The sequence below is a fragment of the Mauremys reevesii genome, linkage group 23 (genome assembly GCF_016161935.1).
Source record: "Mauremys reevesii isolate NIE-2019 linkage group 23, ASM1616193v1, whole genome shotgun sequence".
In the NCBI taxonomy this organism is placed as follows: Eukaryota; Metazoa; Chordata; order Testudines; family Geoemydidae; genus Mauremys; species Mauremys reevesii.
In genome coordinates this window covers 9,456,521-9,483,714 of record NC_052645.1, presented here as the reverse complement: position 1 = coordinate 9,483,714, position 27,194 = coordinate 9,456,521, and the positions used below count along the sequence as shown (strand labels likewise).

Here is a 27,194-nt window from a genome sequence, read left to right as displayed (position 1 = left end):
ACAAAAGGGAACTTTATATTTACTAAAGCTTCTCTCTCTGTCTACAGAGCTGACAGGGAAGATGATGTAAGATAGGGCAACCTCTGTTACTTTAGGCACTCGTCTCTTCATAACCTTCCAGTAAGTGCAAAGATCCAGTGGATCTGGATGGGCTCATTCTGAGTGCTGTGTAGAAACACCAGCCATTGTTCATACAGTTCTGGTGAGGGGCGGATGAGAGGTGGTAGCTTGCTGTACTGATCAATGTTTTGTTGCATGGCTGGAGTCTGCCTGGAATCCAACACGCAGATCAGTCGCAACACGTCTTTTGCTGGATGGACATCTCACTGTTTGGAGAATTTGGTAAAAGCAAGCTGACAGGCTTCATGCAGATTGTCCAGGATCTCTCTCTCCTTACTTATGGAGAAGTCATCCAAGAGTCTGTCAGTTTCTTCACCAAACCCACAAGTTTTGGCTGTTCCAGAAATCAAGATCCCAGGTCTTCCAGAATGCTGAAAGCTGAGATAGCTGGAGGGTGGTGGTCAAATGCTGACAGATGGTCAGGGTTGTTGGTATTTTGGGGTAAGCTTCAGATATGAAAGCTGTCTTAAGTTTTAGCAAGTCTGATTTCTCCTGACTGCTAAGTAATATCAAAAGGTTTGTCTCAACCTGTGTTGATGACTTCTCTTTTTCAAAAAAGTCCCAGTAGAGATGAGTGTGCTCTGCATGATATTTTACTGCCTGAAACCAGCTATTCCATCTTGCGTGTACTGCTTCAGGAGGGACCTTCATGGTGTGCACATCTTCTTTGGACTTAAGAAAAGCAACCCATCTTTGCTTTCTGGCTGGCTTTTTGAAGAATGCAGAGTTCATCGAAGTAACAAAAGATGCCACATTGCTAAAGAAGTGAAAATGCTGTTATGTCTCACCTATCAAATTGATTATATGACATAGATCTGTCACACGTACACTGTTGGGTCATGACTCATTTCAGTGCTTCTTTGTATGCTTTGATGCAGTATGCAGCACTGTCGGTTATAACTGCCAAAACATCACTGAGACTGAGCTGGTTCCTAATCACAAGACTCTAGAAGAGACCATGAGAATGTGGAGTGGTTGCAGCTCTCCATGAATATGACATCGTCAAATAGGACTAATCTGGAACACTTACAATAAATATATTCTGATGTCATAATTTTTCTACTTGTTTTTTTACTGGAGGATTTCACTAAACAAACTCAAAATTTTGTAATGGAAAAAAAATCCAGCTTCATAGCCACTATTGTATCATTTAATGTTAAAGATATTTTTAAATATTATACAAGCATAATATTACAGCTGCATTGCATTACACAATTAAATTTCCTAATGCACATTAAATATAAAATGCTTGATAAAAATATTAACAATAGCTCCAAAATCCCAATTTGGTGCTTTTTTGGAGGGTGGGGTTAAGGCTACAGTCGAACCCATTTATCTTAAATTATCTGTTAACTTTAAATTGTATAAGTCGACGTTAGAAGTGGAACGCCAAACTCCCTCTTTGTCTTATGGGTTTCTCATCCGTTATGTCGATTCGCGAACCCTAATATCTCGAGCCTGGCTCCCGGCCCCGACCCACGTGTCCCCAGCCGCCCGCTCCCGGCTCTCCAGCGCGTGGTTTCCCAGCCGCCCGCCTCCGCGTCCCCCACCGTGTCCCCAGCCGCCCGCTCCCGGCTCCCCAGCCGCGTCCCGACCCACCGTGTCCCCAGCCGCCCGCTCCCGGCTCCCAGCCGCCGGCGTCCCCCAGCGTACCCGCCCGCCCCACATACCTGGTCCCGCCGCCTGCCGCCGCCCGCCCGGCTCCGCTTTGCCCCGCCGCCCACCCGTCCGCCCGCCGCTGTCCTCGCCCGCCCCCGTCGCCGCATACGGTCCCTGCCCGTCCCGCCCGCCCGCATACCTGGTCCCGCCCGCCTGCCCGCCCCGCCCGCCCGCGGCTCCGCCCCGCCCGCCCGCCGCCCCGCCCGGCCCGCACGGACCCTGCCGGCTCCGCGCCGGTCCCTGCCCGTCCCGCCCGCCCGTCCCGCATACCTGGTCCCGCCTCCGCCCGCGCCCGCCCGCCGCCCGTCCGCCCCGCCCGCCCGCGCCCGCCCGTCCCGCCCGCCCGCCCCGCATACCTGGTCTCCGCTTCACCTGCCCGCCCGCCCGGCTCGCCCGGCCCGCCGCGCCGCCCGGCAGTCCCTGCCCGTCCCGCCCCGCCGCCCCGCGCCACCTGGTCCCCGCTTCGCCGCCCGCCCCGCCAGATCCAGCCACGTGCAGGCAGCGGACGCAGGGGGCGGGGGGGTGGATAGGGGTTTATCTCGATCATTGGTTATCTCGAGGCTGTTTGGCAAACCCCTAGGCCAGCGACATAACAGGGTTCAACTGTATTTTAAGGGGTTACAGCATCTTAAATGCTTTTTCTTAAATTATCTGTACTTTAAATTGTATAAGTGATTAGTATTTTCTAAGTATAACAAATGTTTTCCTAAAGGTCAATGCATACATTATAAAAAAAGCATCTACTTAAGGATCTGTCATTATAGTAAAAGAAAAATAAACTTAGCACACTGCAGTCTCCAATATCTGTTGTCTTGTCGACCACTGGAATCTTTTTTTCCTGTGGATTTAGGCCAGCACTGCCACATGTGTTCCTGATAAGCACAAGGCAGAACCTGCTGAAGTGCTGCTTTATTTTCACGCAATGCTTCCCACCTTGACTACAGTGTTTTAAGATGAAAGGTCGAAGCTTCTTAATTTTTTCCACTGAGATGACAGCCTCAGCAAAGACCACAACATAAACTTCAACAAACTCCCATCTGGTATCTGCAGATTTCATACTGCCTGCAATTGTTCTCTGTAGAGAGCGAGAACCTCGATGATTCTCATCATATGTGACATGATTCTTCAGATACGGTTTTGATATTAGATGATCGTTGCAGGTATCTTTTTGGGTCCAGTCTATTGTCTGTTGACAGCATTTGCAGAACATCATACCCCCTGTGGCTCCCAAACTTGTTCCGCCACTTGAGCAGGGAAAGCCCCAGGTGGTCCAGGCCGGTTTGTGTACCTGCCAAGTCTGCAGGTCTGACCAATCGCGGCTTCGACTGGCCACGGTTTGCTGCTCCAGGCCAATGGGGGCTGCTGGAAGCGGCAGCCAGTACGTCCCGCAGCCCGCGCTGCTTCCAGCAGCTCCCATAGGCCTGGAGCAGCGAACTGTGGCCACTGGGAGCCGCGATCGGCCGGACCTGTGAACGCGGCAGGTACACAAACCGGCCCAGACCGCTAGGGGCTTTCCCTGCACAAGCGGCAGAACAAGTTTGGGAACCACTGCATTAGGCAACTGACTAGCTCTGAACTTCAGTGTCAACGCATGATTTCTTAGCTTTTGGGATGAGCATTCTCCAGTTGTGGAATGCTTTTTAGACATGTTTAAATTGTGTCTTGAACCATGGGGAGGGGGGAAACTGCACTAGTAGTAGCAGGCCATGTCTCTAAGCAATGGCCAAAGCTAATATACAGTACAAGTTCACAATATGCCCTTCACAATAGCAAATCTTGGGCTATAGCAAACCCCATCCCTGGATCCCACCTCGAGTGAGTGGAGGCCCACACAGTTTCTCAGGCCCTGGGGTCACAGCGGGGTCAGAGAGAGCTCCTTTGGCTCTGGGCCACAGCAGGAAGACATCCTTATTTTTCTGTATTGCGCTGGACTTTTTTTTTTTTTTTTTTTAAACACACACACAGCTGGATTCAGTGTTATGGTTTTGATTCCGCAATTCTGTCCGTGTTTTCATTGATGCAGCTTCCATAGGGCTCAACTTCTTGGCTTTCATCCATTTCATCTCAGCCTTACCTGTGTGCCAACAATTAGCTTTACCCTAACACCTCATCTTTAAATTTTTATTATGCACCGACCACACCTAACAGTCATCTCTTCAAAATGACAAAAAAGCATCATCATCCTGAAAGGACTTTTTATAATCTTGATTCTTCACATACTGTTTTATATAATCTACCAAAACCACTATATGATCCGGGCATTTTTGTAATCCCGTTTCATCATAGCTTGACTTTACGTTGGCCCCAAAGCTTAAAAGCTAATAAAGAGTTATGTAACAGCTGGTAAATATTACAAAGAGTCACATATCACACTTACTTGCTCAAACCAGAATACTGTAAAACTTGCTTATAGTAAATATAATCTAGCTTTGTTTTAACTTTATCTTGGAGTGAAAGGGGGGTGGGTGTTATTTAGGTATTCAGACTGCATAAGAATGAAATGTTATGAGGTTGAGCAACCTTCATTGAGTAATGCCATTTCTAACTCTGGAGATTTTATTTAGAACCTACCGGACTTCCTCTTTCCAGATGGCTCAGTGAGAGAATTAAATGTGGTTGTACAGAACTGATCTGGTTCTGGAAGAACCCGCAGGACTCTCACTACTTGGGCCAGAACCTCATGGCTTTTGGAATAAAAATTCAACATGCAATGTGTTTTTCACGCTTCCTAATAATTGTTTACTGGAGCTACCGTTTCAAGATACAGCAATTTTGGCTCCTAAGTTGGGAAAGGATTCAGAGACTAGACAAGATTGGGAGAAAGAGGTCCAGTATGAAGGCAAGAATGACACACATTAGAACTGCCATCTAGAGCACTTTATATTCAGAGTAAAAGCCTCTGCACAGGTGAGAGATCTTTTGACATATAAGGCCTGGAACAAGGTAATTAAGGGACTGGAAAGCATAAAGTTCAGAAGGAATCCTCCAGTGAAGAAAAAAGTATAATTTACCAAATTCATCATAGCAAATCTCAAATTAACAACAGTAACAAATTTTACTTAACACTTTCTTGGCAGGAAAACTTTACTCTATAACGCAGGCTTCAAAAGTATTTGGCTTTCAGGCATCAAATGAAAAAGTATGTGCATAACAACTCAACACCAATCACACATTTGTCACTATAAATGAAATGTCACCTCTCTTTCAAGATTTTTGTTCTTAACCTTAACTGTAAAACAGAATCCATACTGAGTGTTACCTGTTTTGATCCTCTAATTTAGGTATTAATCTATAGGGACAGGCTTTCAAAACAAAATTCAACCTTAAGTTTTATAATACCCTTATATACCACACTGACATCCACTTATCTTTTCAGTAGAGCTCAAAATGTGCTAACAGATTACATTAAGTCTGTTCTGACAGTGACAGTTAAAACATTTTAGGCATAGAAAATTTCATCTAATGCACAAACAACTCTAAGTTCCTCACCTAAAGTTGCAGCTGCTGCAAGTCCTGCTGCATATGGATCTGTTCCTGGTGGAGCAGCACTGATGATGTATGGATTGGGGACAAAGGCAGCGGGAGCTAAACCTGCTGAAAACATACCTGTCAGTAAAAACAAACTTAACTAGAACTGCAGCCCTACCAGAATACCTACATGTTTTGGCTATTCATCCTGGCTGTAACTGAACAGGATAAACAGGCTTGTGCATCTATGATTTAAGAGTAAGAAAAGCTAGCAGCTACTTTGAGAAGACAAATTATGCATTTTCACATGTAGTTCTTTGTGGACAGCACACAGTAAGTATCCAGGAGTCTTCCTGAAACAATCAAATGTGAAATTTGTAACAATGTTACCATGCATATGTCTATGGAATTTGACTCCAAACATGTAACATTCCTTAAAGAGCTGGGAAACTAGTCAACTAGGGGAAAACAAACAAACAAACAAACAAAAATGGGAAAATAAAGAGCAACTACCAATTAATTTATACTGGTGGGTATTAATATGTACCCATAAGTTTCCCTTAAAGTTCAATTGAGCCTTTTTATCATAGGAGCTCAAAGCACTTTAGAGATACTAAAGCACATTTTGTTAAATCTACTAAATTAAGGGAGAGGATGACAGGGGTCTACACCAAAACTGAACAAATGTGGAGTGCAACGTACATGGTACACGAGAAACAGCGTCTTCGTAATTCTTTCTAGCACTTTAAAACTAAGTTCAATTCAGTTAGGAAAACCTACAGAAGTCTCTGATGCTGGGAAATTTTTACTCCCACCATTAATGAGTGAGCCCTTGTGAGTGGTTCATCTATTTTTCTATAAACACGATTATGTACAGTTTTCCCCGAGTCAGTATTTCTTTAATAATATGAATGGTAACACATTTAAATGAACTTCTAAGTCTCACCCAGAATAGCCTGAAATTCCATTCTGTGGGGGAGTTATTCAAAACTAAACCATTGTAATACATAAAATACAGACACGAGTTTCTGCGGTCTGTACTAAAATGTGCATTTTTCCTCATTTCACTGTCCCAGTTACCCCAATTCATGTCTGGCTCACAGTCAATGAATACTTAGAAAACACTCTCATTACTGAATAGCATTCTCAGTGAGGGCAAGGCAAGTGTCATCACCAGTAGAGAGGAATATTGGAAAGCTTTTTAAAAGTATAGCAAGATGTTACCAGAATTTTGCAAGATAATCTTCAAACATGGTCTGCTTCTGAAATCTGTGTCAATTATCCATAACTGGGAATGTACTTTTAAAACCCCTCTAAAGCCTTATAACTTTTTTTCACAGCCACAGACTATTATCTCCAGAAATCTAATACAGGTAGGGCGTTAAATGAAGGACTTACCTATGTGCGGCTGATGGGCAGCTGCCAATGCATATTGCTGCTGCTGTGCTGCCGTCAGCTGCTGAACAGCAAGTGCATTTGGTCTTTGAAATAACTGAAGGAACAAAAGAACAGTTTTGGTTCTTTATTCATGTACCAGAAAAGTATTCTCAGATTCCCTTCCGAAGCAATCCTGACAACAGATTTACTATCATAAGAGTATGGACACTCTTCATGATATGGAAACACGTTTAAAAGAGATGTTCAGAGGAGTTAAGTTCATAATCTACCACAATCCATCTCAAAATATTTTCATTCCAGTATTATTAACCTATTGTGAGGGTTTTCTACCTCTGTGTTCCCTGAAAGCTTCACTCATCAACTACTCTTTAAAGAGACTAAGACAAACTTCGTAACTGTGGCCCATGGGTCACAGCAAGTTAGCAGCTCACAAGGCTGTTTCCAGCTCTAATACTGTATTAAATATACTAAATACTTTATTACTTTCCCAAACAGGCAATTTCTGTTGCCATGGAGATGTTATGAGACTGCAAACGGCAGTGGAGATGGGCTGCAGGACTGGAAACGGGATGGCAGATACTCACAAGAATCTCTGTAAACATGTGGTCCATGCTGAGAAGTTAAAGAACCCTAACATAACATGGGAGGGAAATCTTACCTTACCTGTTAATTTTCACTCTAAGATCTTCTAAATCAGTCCAGACACTTGGTGCACATTAATTCTTCCCTGACAGCAGACAGAAAGCAGACACTGGGACTTTCTGGTGATATCATCCCCTGCATAAGGGTTGCCGGCTCTCACAGCTCAGCTGAATCTTTGAAAGCAGTTCACAGTATTATTTAAGTGTAATATAAAAATCGAACACCTTGAGACACTGAAAACTTGCTATTTGAAAAACACTGGAAATGTTGAAGAAAGGGATATGAGTTGGCATAAAAAGTCTTGAAGACAAATTAAGGAAAAAAAAGTTTCTCTCCAGCTTCCAGTGCCAGTCCAGATTCTTGGGGTCTGCCAAAGGAGTGCAGTGCCATATAGACAGACTAGTGCCTCTTGGCTACCTTCAGCACTCTGGTGGCACAACACATTGGCTGATGCCTGAACATGAGCTTGCGAATATAAACATCAGAGAGAACACACATGCCAGGTAGCTGCCTTGAATAAACTCTAGTAGAGATGTTTCAGAGTAGCAGCCGTGTTAGTCTGTATCCGCAAAAAGAACAGGAGTACTTGTGGCACCTTAGAGACTAACAAATTTATTTCAGCATAAGCTTTCGTGGGCTACAGCTCACTTCTTCGGATGCATAGAATGGAACACAGCTGCGGGAAGTGGCACTGGCCGAGCCAGTGCTGCCTGCAGTGCCCATTGGTCAGGAACGGCAAACCGCGGCCACTGGGAGCTGCGAGCGGCGTACCTACGGATGCTCAGGTAAACAAAGTGTCTCGCAGCCCGCCAGGGGCTTACCCTGAACAAGCCATGAACCAAGTTTGGGAACCCCTGGTATAGACACTGCCCATGCTGATGGGAGGGGTTCACCCGTCAGCGTAGGTAATCTATCTTCCTGAAAGGCGGTAGCCAGGTCAACAGAAGAATTCTTCTAGACCTGTCTATGTTGGGGGTTAGGTCAGTGTAACTACCCCACACACGCGTGTGGATTTTTCACACCCCTGAGCAACGTAGCTGGGTCAACCTAACTTTTTAGTGCAGACCAGGCCTCAGACAGAGAGGCCTAGCTTCTTTATAAAATGTTAAGACCAGGGTAGATGGACAATAATAATTCAGCCTGATTCAGGCAGGATGTAGTTACCTTCAGCATGAAACACAGAACTGTTTAAAGAATGGACTTTCTTGATAGAAAAATCAGGCATAGTTCTTCACAGAGCAGGGCTTTCAACTCTCATCCTCCTTGCTCACTAGATGGCAAATATGAATCAGAGAGCAATGGCCTACTGGATATTCTTCTTCTACCTCCTCCTCCTTCTATAGGTCCAAACTAAGGAACAGGATGTAAATTTTGTACAATATTTTAGATCCAAAAAGGAAGAAGTCGTCTGAATACAAGTTTTGGCTTTTGTCAACCACTATACTGAAATCTAGCTACATCTCTGTTTAAAGTACATCCGTGTCCCCCGAAGGCTGATGAATGCACCTGTAAGATGCTGGTGCTCGTTCCTAACTCTAGACCATTCCGAAGCAACTCCAGGATGCTGGCTATGGAGAAGCTCATCAAATCCATGGTTCAATCAATCACACAATGTTCTCCAGATCCTATAATCATGGGTGGATGTGGAACATATGCCTGTGATAACCTTTACTCAAAAGCCCTTTCTTCCAAGACACATCTTCTCAACTGTGATGACCTAAGCCAAAAGAGATCTGGATCTTCATATCAAGCAGGGTGTTTGTGTTAATAAGTCATCTGAAGTTAGCAGGTGGATCATATTTGTGTTGACATGCATGGGGTCAAGGCAGCAAGGACATCTGGATTAATCTGAAATTGAGAGAGGTATGTGGGAATGAGGGTTCCCAAGGATCTGCCAACCCTCTGCAACACCCTCATTGACCAACGTGGAAAAATGCATGACAGCGTCCTCTAGAACTCACATCCATGATCTTGCTATCTACCATTCTGTTGTCTCTTTCACCAAACACAAAGCTGGTCAAATAAAAAGGTATTACCCCACATGCCTTGTGTCTCTACCTCCTGTAGTCATCACATCTACTTGTGGTCCCCTTCACTACAACAAATCCATCCAAAGCTCTCTCAATTTTCCACTCTCCTTTACATATTTGGGATCAGTTTAGCCAGCCCACTGTGTTGCATTCTGGCTAGGTGAACAACAGCCACGTTAGATGAGTGTTTTTTCTGTTCGTACAATCAGCAGCTAGTTTGCCTCGGCCATATCCTTTCTCCTTGTCAGTTTACCTATGTGAGAGCAGGCACATTCTCAAACTGATCTCCTTGAGCTATTTTTGAATGCATGGTGAAAGCAGAGAAGAGCAAGCTGACTGCTCTTACATCTGGAGAAGACTGAGCCCAGTTCAGCTGATGATAACATGGAAAGGATCTGCTGTTATACTTTGTGTTGTCTGTCTCCCAGTTAAGAACATTATTGCTTGGTGCTTAGCTGGGCTCCCAGATGTATTAACATTTACATCAAGGTTTGCATACTTCTCTCGACTCAATATTTAGGCATCTGGTTCCCGAAACCAGCACAATCTGGAAATCGCTGTCCTCGCTGTCCATTATAATTTGATCCAAAGTCATCCATATAGAAAAGAGTGACAGTTACTGGCATAATTATTTATGCTGAAATAGCTTCAAGGTGATGCATACAGGCTGAAACTGATTTACTTTGGTTGGTACAATTAGATGGAACAAGGCTGCTGGAAGTTTTGAAACTGAACTCTAACTATGGATCATGATGCCTAATAGGCATTGATCTGATGTTACGTGTTCCCATGCATGAAAGGAATGGAGTTGCCTTCCTCCTATGAAGTCCAGGGATGCCTGATAAGTGTACCTTCATTACTGCTTAAAGGAGGTGGGTAGCAGTGTCCAGGTACCTAAGTCCTCTCTCTTGAACAAAGGAAATGCACATGAAGCATCCTTTCCAGATGAACTGCAGCTGTTTTACCAGGAAATATGATCTGGCTTCTTAAAACTGTACCTAGCGTAACAGACAACTGCCATGTATATGTTGTACCCTGCAGAAGGCCAAAACTTTTGTCTGTTCTCTACAGCTTTAACTACAATGAGCTTCCTTTTGAAAGCCCATCATTGTAGTCAGTGACCTCCTCTTCAAATATCCTAAAAAATATTTTTCACAAACACACACACTAGCAGGGCTTGGACTGAAATGCAGCTGAAGTCTCAGAGACCAGCTGGCTAACTCTACAGATTCTCAGCTCTTGCCCTGTGAGGGGAGGTGGAGCTAGTATCTGGTGGAAGGAGCTTGGGAGGGTGTTTACAAGGGTGGCAGGAAAGGAACAACGTATTCCTGGCCCTCTCCCTGTTAGCAGAGCACATCAGTCATGCTGTCCTCAAACTTGCTTCTAGCTTGGCGATGAGTGAGTCACACACACACAGAGCTCTCAAGTGGAGATGTGACTTTGGTTGTCTATTTGCTTCATCTGAAATAAAAAAGTAATTTAGAACGATGTATATTCTTTGTGCTAATGCCCACATAAGCACTCCAGCCTGCTTACAGCTTGGGGACAGAATCTGACCCATCAGTCACTGAGAGCAGGGGAATGTGCTGCCTCCTGAATTTCCTTACAGTTATTTTCCATCCTCCACAGCTGCAGACAGGTTCATACCTTGTCTGTTGCAGAGCTTGTCAAGGAAGATTCCAAACTTTATTTCAAGGAAGCTTTCTGATTCAGTCCAGAGAATGGGTTCCAGATGGAGAACGCACAGCACCTACTATCTACAACACAATTCATTCAAGTTTCAGAGCATGGTTCCTCCCCTGGATAACAGACCTGTCCTGGTTGCAACAGTCAATGAAGCTGACGTAGTTTTCACAAAAACTGGGAAGAACACAATCAGAGATTCTCCTCTCTTGCATACAGAGAAGTTTCCTATCTCTCTGCTACACTGCTCACCTAAGGGGAGATGAACACCAACACTTACATGGCAGAAGGTGGATTAATAAAGCAGCTCCTACACCCAGAAATCTCTCTCTCATCATAAGTCGATATGGTGGGCTGATGACTGTGCTCTTTTAATCTGGAAAAAGCAAATTAAGAGCCCTTTAGTCTCTGTGTCAGGACCAAGGAGGTGAGCTGAATAATCTTTTACAAAGCTGGGCAAGGTCCCTAATATATGTATTCCCACCTTTTCCACTGCTCCCCAGGACAATACAAAGGACAGGAGGGCAGAAGCAGTAATACTGTTTATTCCTTTCTGACAGAAGAGGCAACGCTCTCAGGTCTGATGACCGTAGCATGGGTAGTGATCAACGGCTCCACGTCTAGTTGGCAGCTGGTTTCAAGCGGAGAGCCCCAAGGGTCGGTCCTGGGGCTGGTTTTGTTCAATATCTTCATTAATGATCTGGAGGATGGCGTGGACTGCACCCTCAGCAAGTTTGCAGATGACACTAAACTGGGAGGAGTGGTAGATACGCTGGAGGGTAGGGATAGGACACAGAGGGACCTAGACAAATTAGAGGATTGGGCCAAAAGAAACCTGATGAGGTTCAACAAGGAGAAGTGCCGAGTCCTGCACTTAGGATGGAAGAATCCCATGCACTGTTACAGACTAGGGACCGAATGGCTAGGGAGCAGTTCTGCAGAAAAGGACCTAGGGGTTACAGTGGATGAGAAGCTGGATATGAGTCGACAGTGTGCCCTTGTTGCCAAGAAGGCTAATGGCATTTTGGGCTGTATAAGTAGGGGCACTGCCAGCAGATCGAGGGACATGATCATTCCCCTCTATTCGACATTGGTGAGGCCTCATCTGGAGTAGTGTGTCTAGTTTTGAGCCCCACACTACAAGAAGGATGTGGAAAAATTGGAAAGAGTCCAGCGGAAAGCAACAAAAATGATTAGGGGGCTGGAGCACATGACTTATGAAGAGAGGCTGAGGGAACTGGACTTGTTTAGTCTGCAGAAGAGAAGAATGAGGGGGGATTTGATAGCTGCTTTCAACTACCTATAAGGGGGTTGCAAAGAGGATGGATCTAGACTGTTCTCAATCGTACCAGATGACAGAACAAGGAATAATGGTCTCAAGTTGCAGTGCAGGAGGTTTAGGTTGGATATTAGGAAAAACTTTTTCACTAGGAGGGTGGTGAAGCACTGGAATGGGTTCCCTAGGGAGGTGGTGGAATCTCCTTCCTCAGAGGTTTTTAAGGTCAGGCTTGACAAAGCCCTGGCTGGGATAATTTAGTTGGGCATTGGTCCTGCTTTGAGCAGGGGGCTGGACTAGATGACCTCCTGAGGTCCCTTCCAACCCTGAGATTCTATGATCTCTCAGAGAGGTCTGTTACTGTAAAGCCAATCCTCCATCTAGGACCAGACAAGTTTAAAATGAATACTTGGACGAAGTGATTATTGCTGGTACGGACCCCAAAAGAGAAGTCAACAAAAATAACTTATTCCACTGGGTGGGAAAAGTCCATACTTTAACTGCCAGGTTAAACCAAAGAAACAGCCTGGATATCCTCCGGGAGGGTTTCACTGTGGGTGAATAAGAGTGTCCAAGCATAAAGATCAAATCTCTGTAGTATAATGTTCTCAGCATGTACAAACTTCCTTTTCCTGGACAAATCCCAACATTAAATGCTTCCTTAGGGCATCAACTTTATTTCAGAGAACACCACCTTGGAAACACTTTCTGCTCCTTACAGCACTACCTAGACAGATCCCCTGTAGGCGGTGTTGTATTTCCTATCCATTAGAGTAAGACTACTATCTCTAATCACATGAGGTTTTTTTTATTTGAAGTTACAAGCTTTCTCTAATGAGACCCAGTATAACACTTTAATTCAGACAGACAGTCCTCAACTGGCATAGCAAATCACTCCTTAAGTAAATTCAAGAAATATTCCCACTTCAGTTAAGCATCCAATTCTAGTCCTTAGCAACAGTGACAATCACAGGGCAGAGAAGCCACATCTCCTGTACTGAGACTGGCAACAGAGCCACGTGGCCATCAACATTTAAGTTCACCAAGTTCTGCTTACTGGTCATCCAATCTTAGCCATGCCATTTCCTCTCTTTTTGGCAGAAGTCTTCTACATGCCTTAGCGCGCAGGGAAAGATGGAGGAGATAGATTATTTATAAAGTATCTTGTTTTGGATGTCCATATTTAAAGAATGATCATGCTTTTCAACCAGAGGCACGCCGCTATGAAAATCCCATTTCAATAGATCTGTGGACCTCAGTGCAAAGAAAAGGAAAATGTATCCATGCTTACCTGAAAACTTCCTTTTGTTGGCTAATAAAGTCCACAGATCCAGCCCACCCAGGAGACAAACTGATGATCCCAAGTAGAGATGGAAATAAGGATTTGGGGTTTGTCGTCATTATGCAAAATTTACCATTCTCTGGAGAAATTGTTGTTTTTTCCTCAAATTTCATTTAATACAGTCTGTAATTTAAGAATATAGATTTGAATTATCCTGGCTGTGGAAGTTCTCAATTGGAGGAAACTTCAGAAGGCAGAGTCTTCTGATCCTGCCACTGAACTGCAAGCAGGTGGAAATATGCATGGTACTGGCTCTACGGATCTTATTAATTAGAGAGAAGACATTTTCAGGTAGCTATATATACATATTTCTATTGTCACTATGTGTGAGTATTTATGGAAGCAAAAGCAGGAAAGACAGGAGCAGTAGCAACCACCACTCTGGGCTTCAGATCTAGAGGCAATGTTCCAAGAGGGGTCCAACTAGGCAGGGATGGCAACGGCTACCTAAGAGAGTCCAATTGCAGACTCTGGAAGGTATGGGGGTGATGGTCTTGAGGTCTTGGAGCAGCTGGGACACCAGAAGACGCACCTAAAGAAAGCAGATTAAGGCTCTTTAGCAGTCCCTGGTGAAGGCAATATGAACAGTCTTTGGAGGAGAGAATCCACCCAGTTCTGCATAGGTCACAGGCTCTTCACTCCACTCATTGTGGATATCTTGAGGAAGGATGTTTCTATCCTAACTGCAGTTTGTGGTCCCCCACAAAGTGCTACAGAGGCTGCTCCTTGCTGCTGTGTGACTAGAAATTCCTGTAGGCGTCCAAGGCCTGTGCTATTCTCTGCTTTATTAAGGTCTCTCTTAGCCAGCTGATACTCCATCTGCTGAGACAAAAACAACTGAGCTCTGTGAGCCAGCAAACCCCATGTATTCAGAAGATATTAATAAAGTCTCAATGCACTGTCTCCATCTGTTGGCAGTGAGGAACCTCCAGACACCTGGATTGGTACAGAAGATCAAAGAGAAAAACCCAAACAAAAAGCTTATTATAACCAAGTCTTGACTCTAAATGAACCTGTATTTTTATACTCTTGATCTACTGCTGTTTTTGGCTCTGACACTGATATTCATTTGGGTATCCTTCCCCTTGCACAAAAGATTCATTTTTACCTTTTCAATTAAAACAGTGAGAATCTAAGAAATAGTACTACAGGTACAAAAATATTTAAGCACATAACATTTTAGCCTAATATAAGTCACATTCAAATAGTAGGATACAGCTCATGGCGAAGACATGTCTGAACAAGGTTTGTGGATATGTTTGAGATACTGTTTTAAATCCTAAAACTCTCAGAGTTTCACCTACACATAAAGCTAGTGTCATAGAACTCCTCATCAAGAGGTCATAGGAGAAAAACTTGCAAAAAACTGGGGCATCACAAGCTTATATTATGTCAATGTTATAAAGTTCAGATTTATGTAATCCAGTTTCTTTTGCAATATAAACATCTGACATTTCTAATCAGATTATGCACGGTTAAGACTTTTCCTTCTTAATATTGCTTTTAGCCGCACTGATTTGTAATCCATTCAAAGTATATGGCATCTTTTCCAATGCCCTATAAAAGGTGCTATACAAATGAGGTCCTGTTGATCAAGATATAGTTCCTTTGGGAAACAGTTAAATTTAAGCCAGATTTTACTACAGGTCAAAACACAATCATAAGCACCATCTGGTACAGCTTCCAATTTTACTTAGAAATATATTCTACTCCAAAGTACAATGTGTAATTGGCAGACAATAGCACCAGAAACTATTTTTGAACAGACCCCTGGAAACACTAGCTGTTGGAGACATTAAGTAAATCCTTCTCTGTTCTTCTGAGCCAAGGATATTGCATTTTATACTGACATATGTTAAGAAGTGGAAAGTTACAATTTGGAGTTAAGAGCCACAATAATGAAAGCCCTACATTAATATAGTGTATTTTTTCAAATAGTATAATATAAGGTTACTACAGGTGTAAGTAAACAGATTAGGCTGCTATCAAAACACAAAAATAAGGTTGAAATATCAAAGTCCTAGTTCCCATCAGAAAGTTTCTGATCTGGTTATTCACAATATCATTACCTTGATCTGAGTAGCCGAGTTGAGTGCACCAGATATGTTGAATGGACATATACTACCTGTTGTCTAGCTTGCTTGTGCATCCTCATGTTCCAGTGAAATCCAAGTAGTTTAAAAAGGCAGTATAGAACTGTAGTGTGTGTGTCAAGGTGTGATGGCAAGAGAGGTAAAGAGTTCAGTGGTGAAATAATTAAAGTGCATACGTTCGGAAAAAGGCTCTCTGTACTGGCAAATCTGCTTCAGGTAGGTGTTATCTACTTAGTTTACATTAAAAAAAACAACAACAAAAAAAAAAACCTTACTGCCATCTATGCAGATCTAATCTAGCCACAGAAAAGAAAACTACTATCATTTGCTTCATGCAGTAACAAGCTCTCCGGTGAAGCTCTGCTTCCAGAATTTTCTTGTCAGTGATTAGATACAAAACAGAAACAGATACCAGATTTTCACATAACAGAGCTTGCAGGATTGCAGAAAAAATGAAACTTGATTTGACTTGATTTTATATGCAAGACATTGGAGAGTATAACACTAATTAAGCAGATGTCAAATTTCTGCAGTAACCTCTCTGACCATAACCATACCTTAAAAAACAATCTTAATAAGCTCCAACGCAGGCCCATAGTTAGGACTGTGAGAATATTTCCACTACAAACACTGGTTTTCAAGTATGTCAGTTTCATTATAAAAAAGTGTTTTCTGAAGTGATCCTTTGCATCAAAGCTTTTACCCAAGAGATTAATACAACATTTACAAATAAAATTGGTTTGGTCATTTTCAAGTTATTAACATTATAAACTAAATATATGTTTTACTAATACCAATTTACTTGTGAACCCTAAAAACATCTTGTATAAACTTCAAATATCAAGATCACATTAGGGGCTACTAGACTATGCAGCATACGGGCTACCAAGAAGTACAACCTTTCACTGTCTACTAGGCATACCAACACATGCTTTATGAATGGACGACTAGACACATGCTCTTCAACCAGCCATGACAACTTTTTTGTTTTAAGCTGTAACTTTTTTTGAGGGCTTTAATACCAACAAAAGAAAAGGAACAAAAGTTTACAGTTGTTACACAAACCAGCACGAAACAGGAGCAGATTTAGAGTGGATCCTTGAATCTAGGCCTAGGGTTCAAAAGGGACCAGAATGTAGATCAAGGACTAATCTGTCCAGGAAGCACTGGGCTGCCTGGGTAGGAGGGAAGGTGAAGGAACTCTTTCGGGCTGAGGAAAAAAAGTAACGGGGGAGATCCCCCAAAATTACACTGGATCCTGATCTCGTTCTGTCTTAATCCATGATCAAGCAAAAGCAACATAGTTCTTGCTGACACACTTTTCTTCAATTACCCTATAGTGATTTGGAATCGCAGAGGTCCCCAACCAGTGTTGCAACATCTAGGGACAAATGTACCCGAAGACTTTAGTCAGCTTTTTTGCGTTTGTTGGTGTGTTATTTGAAAGCAGCTTTTTCAAATGTCAATTGTATGAAGCCACAATAATTCAGCAGCAGCTTGTTTCCTTCTCTAATAAAACAAACATGTAGGTTTCTATTTTAACTCAATGCAGCTTTATAACTACTACTATTAAATGTGCTTAATGCTACATGGACGTGTTATTTTGCCATTTTCTGTTTGCCACTGATCAGACAAGTCTCCTGCACCTGGCTCACTTTAGCAGAGTCCTGTACAGATCACCTCTCTCATTACTGAACAATGTTCCTGTTAGGCCAAGTGAGCCAGCACCTCCAATCAAGTAACGAAGTAACAAGATACCTCTGGGGCAACTCAAACCAGCGAGTTAGATGCGACTACTGGAAGGGTTGGGGAAGGAAAGAGGTGCAATATCTGTGGGAATAGTTTACCTGTGGTTGAGAATTGTAGTCAAAGAGTCCTACAGTTGCAGCTGCGGAGTCCACAGGTACTTGAGTGCCGGAGTAATCAAACTGAAGCGGCTCCATGCCTACATGTTCCATGGGGTCCAGGGGAACGCTCTGGGATTCCATGTTGGAGAAATCCTCCACAGGCTTGGCACCATTAGTGCTAGTCAGCTGGGCTAAACCCTCGGATCCGTTCTGGTTTGGACCCAGGAGATCCACTTCATTAGCAGAGTTCTGGCAGTTACCAGGTGTACGGCTACACAAAAAGAAAAAGTTACGTGTCACTAAAACGTATCTGCTCAAAAAGATAAACTGGCAACACCTTATTGGCAATGTTAACGTCATATCATTTAGCATCACTGACAGCCAACCCTGGTGCCAACCAGAATTACAGGCAGATACTGTTCAACTCAAATGCTCTAGAAAGAAACAGCTAGATGTGGTCAAGTTAAGCATACAATCCAAGTATGCTACCAACATACACCTCTACCCCGATATAACGTGGTCCTCGGGAGCCAAAAATCCCCACCGCGTCTTAGGTGAAACCCCGTTATATCGGGGTAGCGGCGGCAGGGCTCCAGCGGTGATTTAAAGAGCCTGGGGCTCCGGCCGTGGGGAGCCCTGGGCCCTTTAAATCGCCACCTGAGCCCCGCTGCCGGAACCCCAGGGTAGCGGCGGCAGGGCTCCAGTGGTGATTTAAAGAGCCTGGGGCTCCGGCCGTAATCGCCACCTGAGCCCCGCTGCCAGAGCCCCGGGGTAGTGGTAGCAGGCCTCTGATGGTGATTTAAAGGGCCCAGGGCTCCCCACAGCAGCCGGAGCCCTGGGATTACCATGCTATATGTGAACCAGTGTTATATTGGGTCACATTACATCGGGGTAGAGGTGTATTTTTTCTGAAACTGTTTCTCTCCTACAGATAGTGAAACCAATGAGGTCATATTAATATTTATTTTATCTAAAGGTCTGTACAAATGAAGACATCTGACTGCAATGAATTAAGCCATTTTAAAAAAAAATTCTCCAGTGTTTCGGACGCTTTCCTAGATGCTTACCCTTTTCTCCTAACAATGCTGTCATTTTTGCATTTGGCAAACAGCATGCATTTCAAACAGAATTGAAATTAGCATGGTTGTATTTTAATAATTTTATATAGAACCATTTGATAGCTAAGTATCTTGGTACATGTTAATCATATAATTTAATGAATGATATTTGTTAACTAATTGCGCTTACTGCACAGCCTATAAACAATTGTCAGCAACAGAAAAAAAATTAAAACCATCCCCACATTTAAACTCCAGGACACTTTAAATAGGCCACATTTGGGAAACAAACCCTGAGACCTCTTTACCAAGCAACTAATTTGTCACATTATGAGAATTTAGAATGTAAATTTAATGAACCCTGACAGTGAGTTTAATCAAGTTTAATCAAGATTTAGAAACGGGGAAGTGAAAAAGAGAAAATAGTTGTTCAAAGCCTGTATAATATTACAGACATTTGTCTCTATCATTTCCTATCATTTCTACAGGAAGCCCTTTTCTCTCACCCTCCACAATAATAAAAACAAACATCTTCCTTCAGATTAGGATCTCAAACACAACAAGTATTACAATTCTGCAAAGAAGTGAAACTGGCCATTCTATTTTCAGCATAATGCAAAAAGACAACTGCATATAGAGCGAAAAACAAAAGCAAATGTTGGCTTTGATTCTGGGCTCCAATTTGGTTCCTTTAGAGTGCCAAAGCAACATAAGCTGCCCACCAGGACACCATCAGGTGCAGGCCTGGCCAAATGGCCTTGTCATGTTCTTTGAGGGTCACACAGTCAACTTGTGGAACTCCTTACCTGAGGAGGTTGTGAAGGCTAGCACTATAACAATGTTTAAAAGGGGACTGGATAAATTCATGGTGGCTAAGTCCATAAATGGCTATTAGATAGGATGGGTAAAAATGGTGTCCCTAGCCTCTGTTCGTCAGAGGATGGAGATGGATGGCAGGAGAGATCACTTGATCATTGCCTGTTAGGTTCACTCCCTCTGGGGCACCTGGCATTGGCCACTGTCGGTAGACAGATACTGGGCTAGATGGACCTTTGGTCTGACCCGATACGACCGTTCTTATGTTCTTATGAGGGTTCCGCAGGAGCACTGTGAAATCTGACTATTCTGGGCTGCCAAACAGCTCTACAGAGCGATGCTGCAGGGTGCATAAAATAGAGCAGTTCCAAAACCGTGCCAAACCTCAGACCAAACTAGAATCCTGGAGGTATAAATCTTCATGTGCTATGCCACCTAAGCATAACACAGACCCTGGCCTACTCAATTATCAGTTTTTAGATTATCTGAGCTATTAATACCACAAGGCTATTTTATAAATAGGTGCTGTACACCACAGAACTGAACTACTGACCAGGAGAACTGGAAATAGGATCTATAGAACCTCTCAACCTGTAACTACTCTGCTGGATGCTGATCAAATCAGATTTGGAAAAGGTTTGTAATAATTCACTGGGTAGCAAAAAAAGGCAAAAGGAGCTGTGACTGGTTGAAAATCTTTTGGACAAGGCTGCTCTCCTGTGATGACACATCTCCACTCAAAGACAGAGATCTAACATGGGAATTGGAGATTCCCCACACTATTAGAATAGACAACGAGGTGGTAGTCTCCTGGCAGATCCAATCAGCGGACACATTTGCTAACACCTGTATAGAAGTGGGTTCATGAAAGGCCCACTGTTATAATCTGAAGTGTTCCCCCGCCCCATTTATAAAAAGCAATTTTCTGTGAAATGTGTATGCAATTCCACTCCTGTTTTAAAATACTGATGCTGATATTCAATTTATAATTCATAAACGTTTGACCTACTGTGACAAAGTGAGACTGTTCTTAATGTTTCCTCTGAATACTGTACGGGTGCCTCAGTTTCCCATATGCATTTCTTAAATCTCTAGGTGGTGGGATAAGGGGGTGTGATTGTTGCAGAGCAAAGGGCCAGTGTGCATAAATGGCTGACACTCTGTCTCCTGGCAACTAATGGCCTTAGTATTGGAGAACAAAGGAATCAGGTGACCTCCTGGCCCAGGAAAGGGACAAAAAAGAGGAGGAGGGGCGGGAGGGTGAGTCAGTTTGGGGCTGGCTGGGGCCGTGGAGTGAGCAGCAGACTTGGTTGTCTGGCTCACTGTCCCCCCAAATGGACCTGGCTGAGGGGTCCTGTTCTCTGTACCTACAAGCTCTGTTTTAGACTTTGTTCCTGTCATCTAATCAACCTCTGTTTTACTGGTTGACTAAGAGTCATGTCTGACTGCGAAGTGGGGTTGCGAGGACCCTCCGGTTTCCCCAGGACTCCGCCTGGATGGACTCGCTGTGGGAAGCACACAGAGGGGCAGAGGATGCTGAATGCTCCAAGGTCAGACCCAGGAAGGTGGAAGCCATGTGAGCTGCTTGCCCTGAAGATAGTCTGCTCACAGAGAGGAGACTTCACCAGAGTCCTGACTGGCTTTGTAGGGAGCAGTTCCAGAGCATCACGTCCGGACTCCGTGACACCTACAAGTAAGCTTCTCCTCATTTTGCTCACTTTGTGACTTGCATTTGTAGTTATAAGGAATCCAAGAAAAGGAGATCCCTAATCCACCACCTGATTTACTTCAGTGGACCCTCCTTCCTGAACACTTCATTTAAAAAAACAAAAAAAAGGTTATTTTGGTGTCAACGTAAACAATTTCAGTTGTTCTCCCTTTTGAAGTCCAACTATCTCTTATTTCTCTTCCTGTGGTTGATTTCTGGGTCAGGACAAGCCAGTCATGACAACAGTTCTAAAAACTGATAGAATGAGAATTTTGTTCAAAAGGTGTCATCTTTGCAGAGCTGCTAGGTAATTATTCCAACAAGTTAATGCTGTTGCTCTACAAATCACCCCTTAAAACGTTCCTAAAGCTCCCCTCATAATATTCAAACTGCATTATGCAAGGACTGGATTGAAATGTGGAATGGTTCATAGTACTCTTAAGGCCAATGGTATATGATCAATTGTTAAAATGGATGCATTTCTCACAGCACCTAATTTTTTATTCTATTCTATAGCTGTTTCCATTGTTTTTGACAGAGAACATAGCATAGTAAGTAGGTGATTATACAGCAACAATCCAGCAGCAAGCACACACAGTTTAACAGCCCTGATTCCAGGAGATTCTGATTTCAGAACTACAAATATAATATTAAAAAAGTTAGACTATGGCCCACAAGCAAGGACAATATCTAGGGACAGTCTCCCCAGGAAAATAGCTGACTTTTCATGTCATTGCATGAAATATTTAAAAACAAATATATAGTATGGAACCAGTCCTGCACAGGCCAATGGACAGACTAAACTAATAGGTGTTCTCCATCTCTAACGTCTGTGCTGAAGATGCCATGAAAAGGTGCCTAAGATGACCTGTCATCGCTCTCTCTCGAGTCTTTTTGGCACTGCCACCAAAGGACTTATTATTGGATCAGGACTCCATTGTGCTAGGTGCTGTACAGACAGAACAAAAGACGGCGCTCTTGCAGGATTTCCAACAAAATTAAATGCAACACAAACTAATTCACAGGTAACAAAACTTATACCTGAAATCTTTGACATCGGCATCAATCCCATTTTGTACAGGCAAACCATTGGTCTTATCCATCACATCTCCCTCCTCCTTTAGATCTCCTAATTTATCTCCATCAAATGTGCCCTTATTTTTCTTATCACTTTTATCATTTTCATCATTCTCTGCATCCCTTGGACCCTGGAAAAAATAGAACATTTCAATGTATTCATTTTGAGATCAAGTTTACTTTTCTCCCTGGGGATTTTTACCTTAATAAATTGCAAAGTTAAAGGGACATGTCATCTTAAAAAGTCATTTTTACTTGTAACAATAATAGGTAACATTTAACATTATCATAACTGCAAGCAGTTAGGGAATCAGTATTTTTTTTCTTTTCAAGTCTACTCTGTGTATTTTACAAGATTATATACAATCAATTTAACAGTTTCCTCTATGTAGTAAGTCAGTGCCTGATTCTGTTAACACTTTAAACGTTTACTTTAATGGGTAACATTTTCAAGAGCCTTCACATTCTATTTTCAAAACTGACTTTAGGCATTTAGCAGTTTAAGTCACACTGACTTTCAATAAGACTTGGACTTTTAAGAACCTAAAGTCACTTTTGAAAAATGGGACGCATGCTTTTGAAAATTTTGCCCAATGGGACTACTGACATAAGTAAAATTACGCTGATGCTTATAAATTTATTTAGGCATAAGCTTTCGTGGGCTAAAACCCACTTCATCAGATGTATGTGGGTTTTAGCCCACGAAAGCTTATGCTTAAATAAATTTGTTAGTCTCTAATATGCCACAAGGATTCCTCGTTGTTTTTGCTGATACAAACTAACACGGCTACCACTCTGAACACTGTCTCGTGCTTGTGTGTTTGCAATGGACCATACTTCAGTTTCACATGTTTGGGGGGGGGGGAAGGGAGCGATGTCTTCAAGCAGCACACAGACAAAATATTTTCCACTAAAGAAAGCTGCATTCATTGACAGTCTACTACTACAAATGAGGGAAAAGTAGTTCATGCGTGACGCCAGTAGTGCCTGAACGCTACGAAAACTATAGTAAGTTTCCATTCTGCCTTACTACAGATTATCTATTGGGAGAACCTTGTTTCATATTTGAACTAGACATTTTGTGTTTAGAAAGTAAAGTTCTTCTGATGCCACCATTCAGTAAAACAGCGTTTTTACTAATTAGCATCACCGGTAAACTAGGAAATGCCAGTTCAGTTATGGATATAAATTGGGCCCAACCCTCCAACCTTTACTCACCCAAACAGGACCGTCAAACAAGCCTACTGGTTTCAGGACTGAGCCACATTCTCAACTTCATTTCACAGGTTAAATATGGCAATAATAGATAGTTATTCTGCACATTAATAATGGTGCATTGAGTTTACTGGCATATGCAGTGTTTTTGTAGCAGTGTCAGTGCCGGGATATTAGAGAGAAGGTGGGTGAGTAATATCCTTTATTGGACAAACTTCTGTTGGTGAAAGAGACACGCGCTCACTAACAGAAGTTGGTCCAATAAAGGATATTTGCATCCGTCTTCACGGCTGAGGATGTGAGGGAGATTCCCAAACCTGAGCCATTTTTTTTAGGTGACAAATCTGAGTCACTTTCCCAGATTGAGGTGTCATTCAAGGACATTTGAAACAAACTGATAAACTAAACAGTAATAAGTCACCAGGACCAGATGGTATCCACCCAAGAGTTCTGAAGGAACTCAAATGTGAAACTGCAGAAAAATGTGGAATTGCAAAAAAAGGGGTAAACAGTGAGGTGGCAAAATTTGCAGATGATATAAAACTACTCAAAATAGTTAAGTCCCAGGCAGAATGCAAAGAGCTACAAAGGGAGCGCTCAAAACTGGGTGAAGAGGCAACAAAACGGCAAATGAAACTCAATGTTGATAAATGCAAAGTAATGCACATTGGAAAACATAATCCCAACTATACATATAAAATGATGGGGGTCTAAAGTAGCTGTTACCACTCAAGAAAGATCTTGGAGTCATTGTGGATAGTTCTCTGAAAACATCCATTCAATGTGCAGCGGCAGTCAAAAAAGTGAACAGAATGTTGGGAATCCTTAAGAAAGGGATAGATAATAAGACAGAAAATATCGTATTGCCTCTATATAAATCCATGGTACACCGACATCTCGAATAGTGCATGCAGATCTGGTTGCCGTATCCCAAAAAAAGGTATCTTGGAATTGGAAAAGGTTCAGAAAAAGGGCAACAAAAATGATGAGGAGTATGGAACGGCTGCCATATGACAAGAGATTAATAAGACTGGGACTTTTCAGCTTGGAAAAGAGACAGCTAAGGGGTGATATGATTGAGGTCTATAAAATCATGACTGGTGTGGAGAAAGTAGATAAGGAAGTGTTATTTACTCCTTCTCATAACACAAGAACAAAGGGTTAGCAAATGAAATTAATAGGGAGCAGGTTTAAAACAAACAAAAGGAAGTATTTCTTCACACAACGCACCATCAACCTGTGGAACTCTTTGCCAGACGATGTTGCGAAGGCCAAGACTATAACAGGGTTCAAAAAAGAACTAGATAAGTTCATGGAGGGATAAGTCCATCAATGGCTATTAACCAGGATGGGCAGGGATGGTGTCCCTAGCCTCTGTTTGCCAGAAGCTGGGAATGGGCAATAGGATGAATCACTTGATGATTACCTGTTCTGTTCATCCCCTTTGGGGCACCTGGCACTGGCCACTATTGGAAGACAGGATACTGGGCTAGATGGACCTTTGGTCTGACTCAGTGTGGCCACTCTTATGTTCTTATTACCTCGGCCACCTTATCTTTCGATCATATTGGGGCAGTTTTCCTTTAAAGATAGAATGTAATTTACTATGGTGTAGCGGTTATGAATTTGGAATTATAAGGACATGTATAAAAAAACCGCTCTGTTTTCATCATAAACCACCATTTAGAATATTCTCCAACATTAGATTAGTTAACAGTTTCCCCACTTCCTTTAAATTTTTCAGATTTCTAAACACTTATCAGCATCCAAGCCCTACTTCTTTCTTATTAACTGCCAGGGCTCAACAAATTTACCAGGCATCTACTAATTAGGTGCTGACAAAAAACAAACTTATAAAGTTTGTGTTTGATACCAAGCTGGGAGGGGTCGCAAGTGCTTTGAAGGATAGGATTAAAATTCAAAATAAACTGGACAAACTGGAGAAATGATCTGAAGTAAATAGGATAAATTTCAATAAAGAAATGCAAAGTACTCCACTTAGGAAGGAACAATCAGTTGCACACATACAAAATGGGAAATGACTGCCTAGGAAGGAGTACTGTGGAAAGGGATCTGGGGATCATAATGGATCACAAGATAAATGAGCGTCAACAGTGCAACATTGGTGCAAAAAAAGCAAACATCATTCTGGGATGTATTAGCAGGAGTGTTGTAAGCATGACAGAAGAAGTAATTATTCCGCTCTACTCCGCGCTGATACAGACTCAACTGCAGTAGTGTGTCCCATTCTGGGAGCCATATTTCAGGAAAGATGGGGACAAATTGGAGAAAGTCCAGAAAAGAGCAACAAAAATGACCTATAAGGGTAGATTGAAAAAAATGGGCTTGTTTAGTCTGGAGAAGGGAAGAGTGAGGGGGGACATGTAACAGTTTTCAAGTACATAAAAGGTTGTTACAAGAAGGAGGGAGAAAAATTGTTCTAGTTAACCACTGAGGATAGGATAAGAAACAACAGGCTTTACTTGCAGCAAGGGAAGTTTAGGTTGGACATGAGGAAAATCTTCCTGTCAGGATGGTTAAGCACTGGAATACATTGCCTAGAGCAGGGGCTGGCAACCTGCAGCACGCGAGCCGATTTTTACTGAAACACTTCTGCCAGCCGGGGTCCCACTCAGCCCGCCGCCAGCCTGAATGGACGACCCCCCGGCTGGCAGCGTGCTGAGCCACTCAGCCCGCAGCTGGTCTGGGGTTCTGGCTGCCGGCCCCGCTCAGCACGCTACTGGTCTGGGGTTCCGTCTGTCGCTGGCCTGGGATCCTGGCCACCGGCCCCGTTCAGCCCGCTGCCGGCCTGGATGGATGGAACCTGGGCCGGCAGCAGGCTGAGCGGGGCCGGCGGACAGAACCCCAGACCGGCAGCAGACTGAGCGGCTCAGCGCACTGCCGGTCTGGGGTTCCGTCTGTTGCCTGCGGCGACGGTCTGGGGTCCCGGCCGCTGGCCCCGCACATCCCGCAACCGGACTGCATAGACAGAACCCCAGGCCAGCCGCGGGGTGAGCGGAGCTGGTGGCCGGGACCCCGGCTGGCAGGTGCCGGCAGACAGAACCCCAGACCGGCAGCGTGGGTGGCAGACAGAACCCCAGACCGGCAGCGGGATGAGCCGCTCATCCCGCTGCAGGTCTGGGGTTCCGTCCGCTGGCCCCTGCCAGCCGGGATCCCTGCCGCCGGCCCCGCTCAGCCCACTGCCAGTCTGGGGTTCTGCCAGGGGACCCCTGTAAAATTTATTACTGGCACACTAAGCCTTAAATTACTGAAGACTTGGCTCGCCACTTCTTAAAGGTTGCCGACCCCTGGCCTAGAGAGGATGTAGAATCTCCATCATTGTCAAAGCTGCTTTCAAAAACCTTCGAATGCCTGTCAGGCATGGTCTAGATAATACTAGTCCAGTCCTCTGCATTCACAACAGGACTAAGACCACCTCTGAAGGTCCCTTCCAGTCCTATGATTCTATGGAATGAGGCTCCCCAGAAGGGTGCAGAAGTTATGTTCTGATGGGAACCTCAGAACAACTAGTAGAAGGAGTGAGTACAACACCTTGTATGATAGATGAGGCATCTGTGCTCCACCATACCCCTCCTAGTAGATGTTTGGGAGTTTTAGAGCTAACCCCTCTTGGCAGTTTGAGGGTGTAAGATTTCTTCCCACTGCAGTGGGATGGGACTTGATTATACCCGTCTCTCTCCATACAAGAGAGGGGCTAGTTAACAGGTAGTATGAGCTGGCTGCTCTGCTCCCTTCTTTGCC

The 27,194-nt window shown here is 43.5% G+C and overlaps 1 protein-coding gene and 1 non-coding gene across 9 annotated transcripts in view; both read right to left on the bottom strand.

Moving 5' to 3' along the window:
* Window positions 1-27,194, bottom strand: part of PUM1 (pumilio RNA binding family member 1) — a 157,533-nt gene that overhangs the window by 47,559 nt on the left and 82,780 nt on the right. For 4 of the 8 annotated variants that reach the window (XM_039511235.1, XM_039511233.1, XM_039511236.1 and 1 more), the window contains 4 exons: window positions 22,182-22,348; window positions 17,559-17,829; window positions 6,646-6,739; window positions 5,269-5,385 (listed from right to left, as the gene is read on the bottom strand). In XM_039511235.1, coding sequence (XP_039367169.1) covers window positions 5,269-5,385; window positions 6,646-6,739; window positions 17,559-17,829; window positions 22,182-22,348 — 649 coding nt within the window. The remainder of the gene's footprint in view (window positions 1-5,268; window positions 5,386-6,645; window positions 6,740-17,558; window positions 17,830-22,181; window positions 22,349-27,194) is intronic. The other 4 variants (XM_039511237.1, XM_039511239.1, XM_039511238.1 and 1 more) reach the window with 2 other exon arrangements.
* On the bottom strand, window positions 6,339-6,425 carry LOC120389465. The gene has a single exon (XR_005590939.1). It is a non-coding gene; the product is annotated as a small nucleolar RNA SNORD103/SNORD85 (small nucleolar RNA).